Here is a 13,683-nt window from a genome sequence, read left to right as displayed (position 1 = left end):
CGCCTGGTGACTCCAGTGCTTCCATCTGCCCGTACTGAGAACGGGCCTCCCCTGCTGAGGGCTGTTCAGTGGTGATCAGGTGCTGTGGTTTGTCACAGGGCCAGTCCACCCCACTCCCTTCTTTTTCCTTGATGGACTCCTGTTTTAAAAAGTTTATTCATTACTCGTTGAGAACAAAATAACAGTTTGTGTATTCATTTGGTCAGATGGAATCCTACCAGAATAGACTCCTTTCCTCAGGCTGCTTGGAGTTTCAGTCCAAACTCTCTGTGTCAGCTTGTAAAGTCCTGGCTGAGATGAGCTTTCCCTACATCCACACTGGCTAATGGTCTCCTGGGAACTTCAGAAAACCCCGAGGCCTGGCAGCTTATGGGGGAGAGGGACTCTCAGGAAATTCTAGGAACCTCAGCTCTGCAGAGGAACAGCTGTCTCTCTAGACGGTTCTGTCTTGCTGAAAACCAAGAGAGGCCTGACCAGAAGCCAGCCTGAAACGTTCTTGCCTCTTGTTGCAGCCTACGAGGCTTCGTGGACACTGATCCGGAGAGGCAGCCGGGAGGATGCCATGTGAAATCTGGGTTTCCCACTCAGCCACGAGCCTACTGCTATCTGTGAGCAGCTGCGGAGCGCTACAGCGTTTATGGGAACCGGGGAGAGGCGAGGCTGTGAGGGGTAGAAGACAGACCCTGCACTGTGATTGGTCTCATGCTTCTCGGTGCGCTGGGATTCTAAAAAGCTTTAATTTTCCAAAAAGCAGTTCCACTTATCTGGTGAGTATCATACTTGATCTTGTACAGTTAGTTTTTTTTTTTTAAGAAAAAATTTAAAATGTGTGTCTTATTTTAACTAAACCCCTGAGACTATATCCAGTCCCTTCAGTACTTCATTCCTTGTGTCTGAAATGGCCTTGGCAACTCCCTTATCCTTCAGAGAAACTCTATGCATCCTTTAGGATTCATTCGACTGTCCTTCCTTCTAATAAGGCATTTGTAGTGTAAGTAGCCCTTTCTCTGGGTTTCTGATTTTAGTACAAACCCTATTACATTGTCATTAACTGCTTTCTTTTTCACTAGTCTATGAACTTCTTGAGGGGAGAGATCATCTGATCACTACCATCGGTGAACACAGGTTCGAGCATATGGCAGGCAAGTGGTTCTCAAAAGATGGTCCCGTTAGTTCCTGTTTGAGTATCCCCTCGGATGTCAGTTTTACAATAAACACAATCTACGTGTGTGTGTGGGGGGGCAGAGATTCTGCCTTTAAACAGGCTGCCCAGATGATTCCTTTCCACAACGAAGGCTGGTAATTTTTATAGTAGGCTCTTGACAAATGTTTGTTGATTTATTGATATGGACATTTGTGTCTTGGAAACAAGATTTAGGTCAGTGACTCATTCTTTATGGTCAGCAGCTTTCAGAGAAGCACACACTTCCTAGATTACTTTTCTCAGGTGCAGCCTAAATACAGCCTCAGCTCCATTCACTGAAAACACCAAAATGTCACCATTTAACCTTCTTTAAGTGTATTTCTCTACATTCCATTCATCTGCTTCCTAATGCCCATGTATTGGGAGAATGTTCCTGTTCAGATAGAGAATGGTTGGGTACTGACGGTAATGATGGAAATGGGGGGGGGGTCGTGTTGACAGGAAGAGGGTCCTGGTTCACAGAGACTGGTTGGGTACTGACGGTAATGATGGAAATGGGGGCGGGGGTCGTGTTGACAGGAAGAGGGTCCTGGCTCGCCGTAATATGTACGTCCTGATCCGTAGAGGAGTCAGGGTGATCTGTAAAGAAGTCGGCCTTATTAAGAGTTTGCAGGTGGTTTTCAGGTGTCTGGGGGGAGTTTTGAAGAATAGATACTTTATAAACAGAGTTTTTGAGAAGGTTTTGACTATGTCTGGATGGGATTTACAGTGATGACTAGCATTGACAGGGTGCCAACCAGGGCTGCTAGGATTGGAAATCTACTTTATTAGAATTACTTAAAAAGAAGGAGAAGGTGGGGTGATAGAGACCCAGAACTATACTGTTAGTATCTCTTCAGAGCTACCTGCCAATCAATAAAAATCCTTTTGATCCATTCTTCATAACAATAGCCAGTGGTTTCCAAAAGTTTGGTCCTAACCAAAAAATACTGTTGTAGGCCAGGTGTGAAGTGGACTAGGAGTTCGGGCTTAGACGCTGGGCAACATCAGGCTGACCTAATGTGTAGTTACCATGAGTTGTGAGCTGTAAAACAGTCCCCTGTATTGCCCCCCGTAAACATGTAATTCTTTTAGGTCTAGTTATATGTTAACCTGTCTTTGCAAGGATTGATTATAAAAATAATCCAGAAACCACAATAATAAAGTGCTTTCTAAAGGCCCCTCTTTTTAGCTGAGTTCGAATATAGCACTTGATCCCCATTCATTGTCAAGCAGAAAGTTTAGCAGAATGGTTGAACTCTCAAGGGACTCAGAGTCCAAATCTGCAAAACTCCAAATCAATGAAATCCCGCTGATCTTCTGTTGTGTATACCTAACCTTATGTCTTAAAGACTCCAAGTTTGTAAAAAGGACATGACCATGTGTAGGAAGAATACATACTTTTACCCAGATAGATTAGTGTCACAAATCATCACAAATAATTAGGATTTCTTATTGTTTAGGAAGTTCCAGCCTTGGTTTTATATTCTCTGTATATGGAATCTATTTGAATAGCTTATTTCTCACTCCCTGCTTCTCTTCTAGGAAATTAAGATTTATGCCACTGTGCATTTTTATATAACACTTGTATGTCCCAAGAGGGTGTTATCTGAATATATTTGCATATGGCATATTCTATAGGTACCCTGTTGTGATGAAGATTTTGCTAATAAGCATTTCCAGTTCAAGGAAGATTTTTGCTGTGCTCCTGGCCTTCTGGGCTCCTGACTTGGAGCAGGCTCCCTACACCCTCTAATATGGGTTTAATTATTCCAAGGGAAGATTCTGAGGAGATTGCAGAGAGTATTCGTGACCTCTCCAGACGAGAAGTCCAGGGCACTCCCAGAATCATTCTACCTATAAGTGTTCTTCAGGAGAGAGTAGTCCCAGCACCAGAAACTCCTTTCTCTGTCTAGCCTGGTCCAAAGCAGTTTGGGACCCGTATTCTGTCATTCTGTCCCTGTCACAACACTTAAATAGATTCCAGAAGCTGTAGGAGAAGTCTTTTTGGTCTCAACATTCAGGTTTCTACAAAGTATGGATGGCCAAACTCACTTAGCAGAGAGGCACGCTTCATGGCAGGATCCATTTTGTCAGTCTTAGAAACTCTTTTCTGCCTTGTCATTCCTCTGATGATTACTCTCTTTCTCTGACAACAAAAGTGTAAGTACCTTGGTATTTGCGGGGTGGGTACGGGTGGGGAAACACATCTGTTTTTAAATTTCCATTAAGTGTAGAGTAAGATAAAACACCAAGGTTGAGAGGTAATGGAGAAACGAAGGGCAAAAAAGAAACTCCTGAGTCTCTAGCCTCCTTGCTACCTAAACATTCTCATATATTGATCAAAAGGTGCGTCAAATGCTAATATAGGTAAACCAGTTCAAAAGACCAAAAGTGAGGGGAAAAATCCTGGAAAATTTAGAGTTGGTTGTGCCTGCTTTCTATTGAAGATTTCGACTTACTAAATTTTTTTCTTTCTAATACACTTTTGAATTTTCTAATACTAAAGACCTCAGCAGAGGTAACATGTTGTAAATTATCTATTCCTGTTAACCTATGTTGTGTAAAGCATGTCATTTCTTAAATTTTGAGGTAGCTGATTGAAAAAAAATATGTGTGTGCGTGGTAGCTATTTAGGAGACATTGTAAGTGAACTGTGTTCCCCAAGTAGAACATACAAGGAGAAGCAATCTTTAGTGAGAGGCATGAAATTAAAAAAATGGAGACTCATTCCCATTTTTTTAAGCCTCAAGTGGTCTGTATTATTCACACTTAGAGGAGGAACATTTAGTGCTTTGTTGATACCCTGAAATCGGGGAGAGATCACAACTTTGTCACACTGAGCAAAAGAGAAACAGCTGTCAGCGTTGACACATTTTCCAATAGAAGAAAAATCCAGTTGCCAACTACATACGGGTTCATTTTGGGTTCCTGGAACTGATAACACATCAGCATGTCTTATGAAACTTGTGCATGGCACGTTATTACAGCTGTTTATCATCAGAGAGAAAAAAAATAATTGGTTTTCCTTGGAGTATCTCTAAGTCGATGTCATATTCAATAACCCTGTAGTTGAAAAATCTATACATGATGGATGAAGTTTGGACTATCTTGAATTTAATTCCTCCTGTGCCAGCTTCTACAGGCCCTGGTGTACCTGTCATTTTGAGGTGAGTACATACATTGTTTAGAAAATGCATCCAGGTGCTCCTTTTGCCAGAATACCAACTATAGAAGAACAATTTGTCTCACACGTACAACAGCCTCATTCTTCACTCTTAATTGTGCCAAGGAGGAGCCAGTTTAGACTTGGAACCCCACACCAGGATCAGTGCCAAGGCGCAGCCAGAATCAATGCTATGCATCACAGAGAGAGGAGGACAGCGTCTCCTCCTCTAGAGTGAGGACTTTAGAGACAGCCCTTAAACATACCAGCTTCAAAAGTGGAGTCCCAGGCCCATCACCAACATATCCTCGAGAACTCTTCCTTGTGAGAATAAGTACTACTCTGGATCTGCTCATGAAGACTCTCAAAAAGAGACCAGTTAGAGCTTTGTCTCTGGTCCGGACAAAACAACCTAGATGTATTTTGTGGGCCAAATAACAGTAAAATTTTCCCTTCTTTCCCCTTCCTTAGCGGCCAGCTTGTATTATTGACCTTGGTTAAATGGGTCCAGACTTGGGCAGGGGGACTGGATTAGCCCAGCCGTGGTATCCTCACCATTACAGGACTGACCTCAGCACGCAGCCTCTTTTGAGTCTGGGGATCTGGCTTGATTCGGAACTTTTGGATTGGAAGCAACCTGGCCTTCAGTTGGGAGCGATGTGTCCAAATTTTGGAATTCAGATTTGTAACGTGTGAGATGCAAAATAATCTGTCGTCTTGTATTCAGTTTTATGTTGTACGGCCAGCTAACGTACATGGTTACAGAAGAGCAAAACCCCTTAGTTTGTATGTCCCTAATCTGAAATGTAAGTATAATATAATCTTGACGAAGTTAAACTTACCTCTGACCAGAAGGCAAAGCTGTTTCAATTGTTAACAGGTTGGAGGCGAATTACTTTAATATTATTTAAGACAAAGGACGAGGAAAACAATTTCCTTACCGATTAGCAGAGCTTCTTTCTCTGATTTTAAGCCTTGGCTTCTTTTTTCAATATTGTTCTCTCGGTCTTGATTGACCAATGCAACTGTCAACACATTGATTTCCTGTGAGGTTAAAAAACAAAAACCATAGAAGCGTGCATGTAGATTTTGTGCATTTCAGTAAAATCCACCAGGTCTTTTCAACTCTATAAAAAAAGGTCATCACTTCCATTTATAACTGAACATCAACTTTTATAAGTAATTGATCTCTGTGCCCAACAATAGAAAAGTAATACTAAAACTTAGGTTCCTAGCTACTGCTCCCAGCAAACCAAGTAACTATGCAAAAGTGGCAAATTTGGCATGAATTATCTTAGGTTTTTGTCCATGTTTTGATTAAACTCTGTTAGCAAAAACTATTTGATTGTAGCTACTTTAATATGTTTTTATTTCAAATATAAAAAACTTCCCCAAAAGCATGCACAAACGGATTTATATTACTATGCTAGTAACTTGTATGCGTGTGTGGGGAAATAGGGCCTATTGGGAAGGTGAGATAGGATTGTTATTAGAAGTGTTTACATTGAATAAGTATACGTCCTTATACACAACTGTGAAAGGTAGATAAAGCAAAGGTTGAGAAATTCTTTTCTTTGGAAACTAAAAATGAAGAATTGTACAACAAACCAATAACGTGGAACACAAGTTGAACTATTTTTAGTTATTTCTATGGTCTTTTTAATATAGAAACAGAAAAACATTTAACTCCGATTCTCCCAGACTTTGTATTAGGACTCAAAACAGAGAATGATTTAATAGAAAATCACATGTAATGATCAGAGATGTACATATATGAGTTAGAATCATTAGGGTAGTTGAGTTTTGGAGGGAAATTTCTCACTGAAAGGTCTCAAAGAAGGACGAACATATTGAGCAAAGAGTTAAGGATACTCCATTAGATGATGCCACAAGGGAAGAGGTTAATAGGGAGGGACAAAGGAGAACGTAGAAGATCTGGGCAAAAGGTTTGGCAGGTGTTACCAGGACCGGAATTGGCTATAGATATTGATCTAGTTGATACAAATCAATAAAATTGGCCAGATGAAAGAATATAGGAAATTGTTGGGAACATGTTGAGCATGCAAACCGCATCTGAAGGCATTCAAATAAAAGAAAAAATAAAAACTTCAGTGTATGTCAGGCACAAAAGTTCCATGAGCTGAATTTAACCTATGAGCTGCTACTTTGTAAATCAGGAGTAATTAGAAATTACCAGGAAAGAAGTCTCTGCTAAAGAAATTGCAATTGGCAATATCTGGTGAGCATTTTGGAGGTTCCTCTAAAGGTCAGACTTAACTGCTGAAGACAGAGTAAGAGGTGAAGATGGGCATAAGGTAAAGAATTAAGGGAATCACGGTGATGTGATAATAGGTCAGAGGAAGATGCTGGTTGGCTAAGAGGGTATCAGTGAGGCCTGAGGCTGGTAACAGGAGTGTGCCCATGAGGACAGGGGTCAGAAGGGGTTTAAGGAATGGTCCAGAGCAAAGCTGGAGCCAGTTGGACATAAAAGACCATTAGAGATGAAAGAGGCTCTAATACTTCCAAAAAGGGATCTTGGGACCCAGCCCCAGGAGAAGCACAATCCACAATTTTAAAACCAAACAAAGCCAATGATTTATGTAGATGAGCTCAGAAAAAGAATTTCAGGAAAGGTATAGGAATTCCCTCTGTGATGAAATACCCTATGGATGTGTTTTAAAGGCTAGAAGAGGTCTAGGAGGAAAGAGATGGAAAGGGATTACCTAGGATGATGATGGTATCATTTAAGAAATAATGAACCCAAGGGATGAGTGGAAACAGTATCTCCCAAGAAAGGGTGATCTGTTCACAGCCTGGATGATAACTGGAGCCAAATGAAATTACTGACAGGAGTTTAGCAGACAACAGGCCCACATTAATTCACAGAACTGAGTGGTGTCTTGGAGGCGTCACACACTTGAGGATCCAGGCTTTGTAAGGGAGCTGGACCAGAGGGCAGGCAGGACAGGCGGAGCCAGCAAAAAATGGCAAGGACAGAACAGACAGAGACCATTCAAAGGTATTATTAGGCATCTGTCTCATATTCAGAGTTGGAGGGGGACGTTGAGCAGGTCCCAGCAAATTCTATAAGGAGCCAGATACAGCCTACCACTGACTGATGCTCTGATCATGATTTAGGCTTGGGTAAATGATAACGGAAAGAGCGGAGTCCCAGGAAATACCTCTGAGATCGAATATTGCAGCATATGCTCTGCTGACCACAAATGGTCCTCTCCTACATGGTTACGTCAGGGACTCTGGACTGGACACACCTCTCTGCAAGGCTTCAACAGCAGTCCACTAGGCCTGGGCCCGACAGAGACCCGAGGCTTGGCAATGCTTCCGCCTTTGGGTTCCACTATGGGTTCTGCCCAGGGTGGATATGTTGCTGCTTTTCTGACTCCTTCCCCAGGGAGAAGAACTGTTCTGGGAAGTGGTACGGGACCTATGAAGCTGACCAGGCAGGCTCCAGGTGCTGCCTGCATGCTGTAATAAGCTGGAGTCAAGAATCTGCAAAAGGGGAACTGTCCTTTCCATTACAGGGCAAGGTTTGTCCGAGTAAACTGAGAGACCTTGTCTACAACGTCAGTACTGGAGTCGACCAACCTGTGACCACTCATAGAGCATTGCTACCGACCAAGTGCCCTGGAGCCTAAGCCTGGCACAGGCATGGTATGAAAGCTCCGGCTTGGAGGTTCTAGTCCAAGATGGCACTGCAGGAAAGCTCTGAATTCACCGCCTCCAGGGAAGACACCAAGTTACACCTATTTATAGAACAATTCCTCCTGAAGAACTAAAGGCTGACTGAACAGCCTCTGCATAACAAAAGACAGAATGGGAAGAGATCAGTAAGAGACAGGTAAGGAAGGGAGCCCCCACCCCTGACGCTGTGAAGGGCAGTGGGGAGGGAAAGTACGGAAGGACCTGGAACAGATTCCTCAAAAATTGGGCACAGACAAAAAGCCATGGTTTAAAAGAGTGACTAGCATATAAAAGAGCCAGCCCTTGAACTCCACCAAATGGTGGAAAACCTGTGGGAACACCCTCTGAGTCAGACTGGAGAATAACACGGTTTACAGTCCCCCTCCTCCTTAAAAGCAAAGACAAGATCAGAGTCTGGTCTCCACAGCTGGCTTGCCACCTCAGCATGCCCCAGGTCCCCTAGGCAAACACCAGACTCAGGTGCTGGGACACAGGAAGAAAAAAAAGCCGTGGTTTAAAATAGCAGCTAGCCTATTAAATAGGCAGCTCTAGAATTCTGCCTTGGTAGGGGGAGCTGCTGGAGTGCTCTGCAGGTGGGAGGGGCTGATAAACAGTCTGCGCTCGCTGCCACTCCCACACACCTTGAAAGCACAGAATGATGCACAGTCCCGGTGGCCTCCTGGCCCGCTGCCTTGGTGAGTCCTGGACCTCTAACCCACACCAGGACCAGCCAGCCCACCAAGGCCACCACAGGGCGGTGCACACTGGGACACCCATGGTTAGCACTCCCTACAGCTCTAGCCTTCATGCCAAGGTCACAGGCAGAAAGCACCCCAGAACACTCAAGGCCCACACCACTTTGGCTTCAGATGGCTTGCTAGGTGCCTCCAATGTAGAGTGCTCCAGAACCTTTTGGCTGACATCTGCTTGAGGTCTAACTGCCCTGCCCCTGACATGGAGTAGCCCGAGAACCCCCAGCTCATGCCTATATCAGTTCCAGTCATCCCACCAGGGCACCCTCTGTACAGAGCACCCCCAAAAACTCTTGCCCACACTGGCCTTGGCTCCAGTTGCCTGACCAGGGAACCCTCTGCATGGTGTACCCAGGGACCCCAGCTTGCACCTAATTCAACTACAGCTGTCCTGCCATGTTGCCCTCAGTGTGGAAAGCCCAGGGACAAACTGGCTTGCTACTGCTTCAGCTGCCTGCCAGGGCACAGTTTGTGTAGACAGCTCAGGGACCACACCATCCCATGCCCACTTTAGCTTTCACTGTCCTGCCAGGACTCCCCTGCACAGAATGTCCCAGAACCTGCTGGCCTATACCCTGCCTCAACTCCATCTACCCCTTCAGTGCATCCTCTGTGCCAAGAGTCCTGGAATGCCCCAGGTCCCCCTGGCTTGGACCCACTTTAGTTTCAGCTATCCTGCCAGGACAGCCTCTGGGCAGAGAGCTCAGGGACCTCCCGGACACACTGTCAGCTCCAGCTGCCCTGCGGGGGCACTGCGGCTTGTACCCACTTTGTCTTCAGCTACCTGGCCAGGTTGCCCTCAGTGTGAAGAACACCAGGACACTCCAGCTTACACCCTTTTCAGCTTCAGCTGTACTGCCAGGGTACCCTCAGCTTGTACCCACTTTAGTTTCAGCTATCCTGTCAGGGCACACTCTATGTAGACCACTCCAAGAACTCCCAGCAAGCACACTGCCTTAGCTCCAGCCACCCTACCAGGGCACCCCTTGCACAGAGTGCCTTGGACACCCTAGGTTGCACCACCCATCTCAAGTTCAGCTATCCTGCCAGGGTGCCCTCAGTGCACAGAATCCCAGGACACCCTGGCCTGCATCCACTTCAGCTAGCTGTCCAGACAGGTTGCCTGCTACGTGGAAAACACTGGAACCTACAGTGCATGCCAGCCACAGCTCAAGCCAATCAGCAAAGGTCACCAAGTACACACAGTCTATCCAGAGGATGACCATATACAAGATGATTCCTTCAAGTTTAGAAGTAACTGTTCCAATCCATAGTAACAAACACAGAAAGTTAAGGAAAATAGGGAAACGGAGGAATATGCTCTAAAAGAACAGGACAAAAACCTCAGAAAAAGAACGAAGTGAAATGGAGCTAAGCAATATGGCTGATAAAGATATTAATGAACATAAAAATGCTCCCTGGGGTGGAGAGAAGAGTAGAATTCAGTGAGGACTTCTTAACAGAAAATATGAAAAAATCAGAATTGAAGAACACAATAACTAAAACACAGTAGAGGGAATGAATCATCAGTTTATCAGATGCTTAAGAATGTATCAGTAATCTGGAAGACAGGGTAATGGAAAACACAAACTGAACAGTGAAAGAGAAAAGAATTATAAAAAAGGTAGGTTAAGGGATCTCACCATCAAGCAAACAAACATTTGCATTATAGGGGTCCCTGCAGAAGAAGGGAGAGAAAAAGGGGTAGAAAATTTATCTGAAGAAATAATAGCTGAAAACTTCCCTAACCTAGAGAAGGAAATAGATGTCTAGGTCCAAGAAGCGTAGAACATTTCAAATAACATGAACTCAAGGAAGTCAACACCATGACACATAATTAAAATGTCAAAGGTAAAGAGAATTTTAAAAGCAGCAAGAGAGAAGCAAAGTCACCTACAAAGAAAAACCTGTAAGACAATCAGCTGATTTTCTTCAGACATTTTGCAGGCCAGAATGGAGTGGCGTGATATATTCAAAGTGCTGAAAGGAAAAAACCTACAACCAAAATACTCTACTGGGCAAGGTTATGATTCAGATTTGAAGGAGAGATAAAGGAGCTTATCACCACTAAATAAGCCTCACAAGAAATGTTAAAGGGACTTCTTTAAGTGGAAAAGAAATGGTCAGATGAGATGTAATAAAGTATGAATAAAAAGATCTAAAATATAACAAGATAAAGGGTGAAAAAAAGTTTTTTTCTGTTTATTTTTTTAAAGAATGTGTTTGAATTTAAATGACCATCAGATAAATATAGACTGCTATTTACTTAGGATGTTATATATTAACCTCTTGGTAACCACAAATCCAAAACCTATAATAAATACACAACAAATAAAGAGAAGCCAAACATAACACTAGAAACTCAACAATCACAAAGAAAGAGAACAAGAAACAGAAGAGCTACAAAAACAAAGAGAAAACAAAAAAATGGCAATAAGTACATACCTGTCAGTTACTTTAAATGCAAATGGCCTAAATGCTCCAATTAAAAGGCACTGTGTGGCCAATGGATAAAAAAAATCAAGACCATCTATATGCTGCCTACAAGAGTCTCACCTCAGACCTAAAGACATACAGAGTGAAAGTGAAGGGGATGGAAGAATATTTACAATGCAAATCAAAGCAAAAAAACAAAACAAAACTGGGGCAGCAATACTTAGACAATAGACGTTAAAACAAAGACTTTAACAAGAGACCAGGGCATTCCATAATGATAAAGGGATCCATGCAACAAGAGGATATACCAATTGTAAATATCTACACACCCAACACTGGAGCACTTAAATATATAAAGCAAATGTTAATGAATATAAAGAGAGATTGATTGTAATACAATAATAGTAGGGGACTCTAACACTCCACTCACATCGATGGATAGATTATCCAGGCAGAAAAATCAATAAAGACCAGTGTCTTTGAATGACAGACCAGATGGACAAAACAGATATATACAGAATATCCATCCCAAAACAGAATACACATTTTTTTCTTTTTTTAAAAAAAGAATATTTATTTGAGAGAGAGGGAGCATGCACAAATGGGGGAGGGGCAGAGGCAGAGGGAGAAACATACTCCTCACTGAGCTGGGAGCCCCATGCGGAACTCCATCCCAGCACCCTGAGATCATGACCTGAGGCAAAAGCAGATGCTTAAACAACTGAGCCACCCAGGCGCCCCATACGCATGCAAGTGCATATGCAACATTCTCCAAAATAGATCACGTTAGGTCACAAAACAAGTCGCAACAAATTTAAGATTAAAATCATGCTACGCATCTTTTCTGACCACAATGGTATGAAACGGAATAAATCACAAGAAAAACCCTGGAAAAAACAAACACGTGGAAGCTAAACAACATGATACTAAACAACCAATAGGTCAGCGAAGTAATCAAAGAAGAAGTAAAAAATTACATGGAGACAAATGAAAATGAAAACATAGTAGTCCAAAATCTTTGGAATGCAGTGAAAACAGTTCTAAGAGGGAAACATAGTGTACAGGCCGGCCTCAAGAAACAAGAAAAAGGTCAAACACTCTAAACTTACATCTAAAGAAATTAGAAAAAAAGAACAAAGCCCAAGGTGAGTAGAGGTAAGGAAATAATAAAGATGAGGGCAGAAATAACATAGAGACTAAAATGAATGAATGAATGAAACCAAGAGCTGGTTTTTTTTGAAAAAATAGAAGTTGATAAACGCTTAGACTTATCAAGGAAAAAAAGAGAAGAACTCAAATATACGAAATCTGATGAGAGAAAAGAAAGACCTGACACCACACAGATAAAAAGGCAATTAAGAGAATACTATGAAAAATTACATGCCAACAGATTGGATAACCTTTTAGAAAAAAATGGATAATTTTTTTTTTAAAAGGATGAAACTGGTTTTCTTGATCTTATTTATCTTTAAAGATTTTTATTTATTTATTTGACAGAGAGAGACAGCCAGTGAAGAGGGAACCCAAACACGGGGAGTGGGAGAGGAAGAAGCAGGCTCCCAGTGGAGCAGGGAGCCCGATGTGGGGCTCGATCCCAGCACGCCCTGAGCTGAAGGCAGACACTTAACAACTGAGCCACCCAGGTGCCCCAAAAATGGATAATTTCTAGAAACAAAAAAATTTTTCGCGACCAAACCAAGAAGAAATAGAAAATGTGAACAGACTGATTACTAGTAACAAAAATTGAATTGGGCATCAAGAAACTACCAAAAAATACAGGTCTAGGAGCAAATGACTTCATATATGAATTCTACCAAACATTTAAATAAGAGTTAATACATATTCTTCTCAAACTATTGAATGAAAACAGAGAAAGGAAAGCTTCTAGATGTATTCTATGAGGCCAGCATTGCCCTGGTATCCAAACCAGACAAAGACAACACGAGAAAAAGAAAGCTACAGGCCAGTATCCTTGATGGACAAAAACCCCAACAAAGTATTAGCAAGATACATTCAACAATACATTAAAAGAAGCATTCCTGACAATCAAGTGGGGTTTACTTTGGGGATGCAAGAATGGTTCAGTATTCACAAATCAACCACATCAACAAACAAAGGATAAAAATTATAAGATCATCTTGGTAGAAGCAAAAAAGGATTTGACAAAATTCAATATCCATTCATGATAAAAATTCTCAACAAAGTGGGTTTAGAGGGAACATACCTCAACATAATAAAGGGCATATATGAAAAACTCACAGCTGGGGCATCTGGGTGGCTCAGTTGGTTAAGCATCTGACTCTTGATTTTGGCTCATGTCATGATCTCCGGGTCATGAGATTGAGCCCCGAGTCAGGCTCTGTGCTCAGTGGGGAGTCTGCTTGAGACTCTCCCTCTGTGTCTGTCCCTCCCCCTGCTCTCTCTCTCTCAAAATAAATAAATCT

At 42.5% G+C, this 13,683-nt stretch overlaps 1 protein-coding gene across 3 annotated transcripts in view; it reads right to left on the bottom strand.

Moving 5' to 3' along the window:
• ENOX1 (ecto-NOX disulfide-thiol exchanger 1) overlaps window positions 1-13,683 on the bottom strand; it is a 560,973-nt gene that overhangs the window by 16,322 nt on the left and 530,968 nt on the right. For all 3 annotated transcript variants that reach the window (XM_034665221.1, XM_034665223.1, XM_034665222.1), the window contains one exon: window positions 5,291-5,393. In XM_034665221.1, the coding sequence (XP_034521112.1) occupies window positions 5,291-5,393 (103 nt within the window). The remainder of the gene's footprint in view (window positions 1-5,290; window positions 5,394-13,683) is intronic.

The sequence above is a fragment of the Ailuropoda melanoleuca genome, chromosome 7 (genome assembly GCF_002007445.2).
Source record: "Ailuropoda melanoleuca isolate Jingjing chromosome 7, ASM200744v2, whole genome shotgun sequence".
Lineage (NCBI taxonomy): Eukaryota > Metazoa > Chordata > Mammalia > Carnivora > Ursidae > Ailuropoda > Ailuropoda melanoleuca.
The sequence above is the reverse complement of the archived record's forward strand: the minus strand, read 5'-3'. Positions and strand labels throughout refer to the sequence as shown.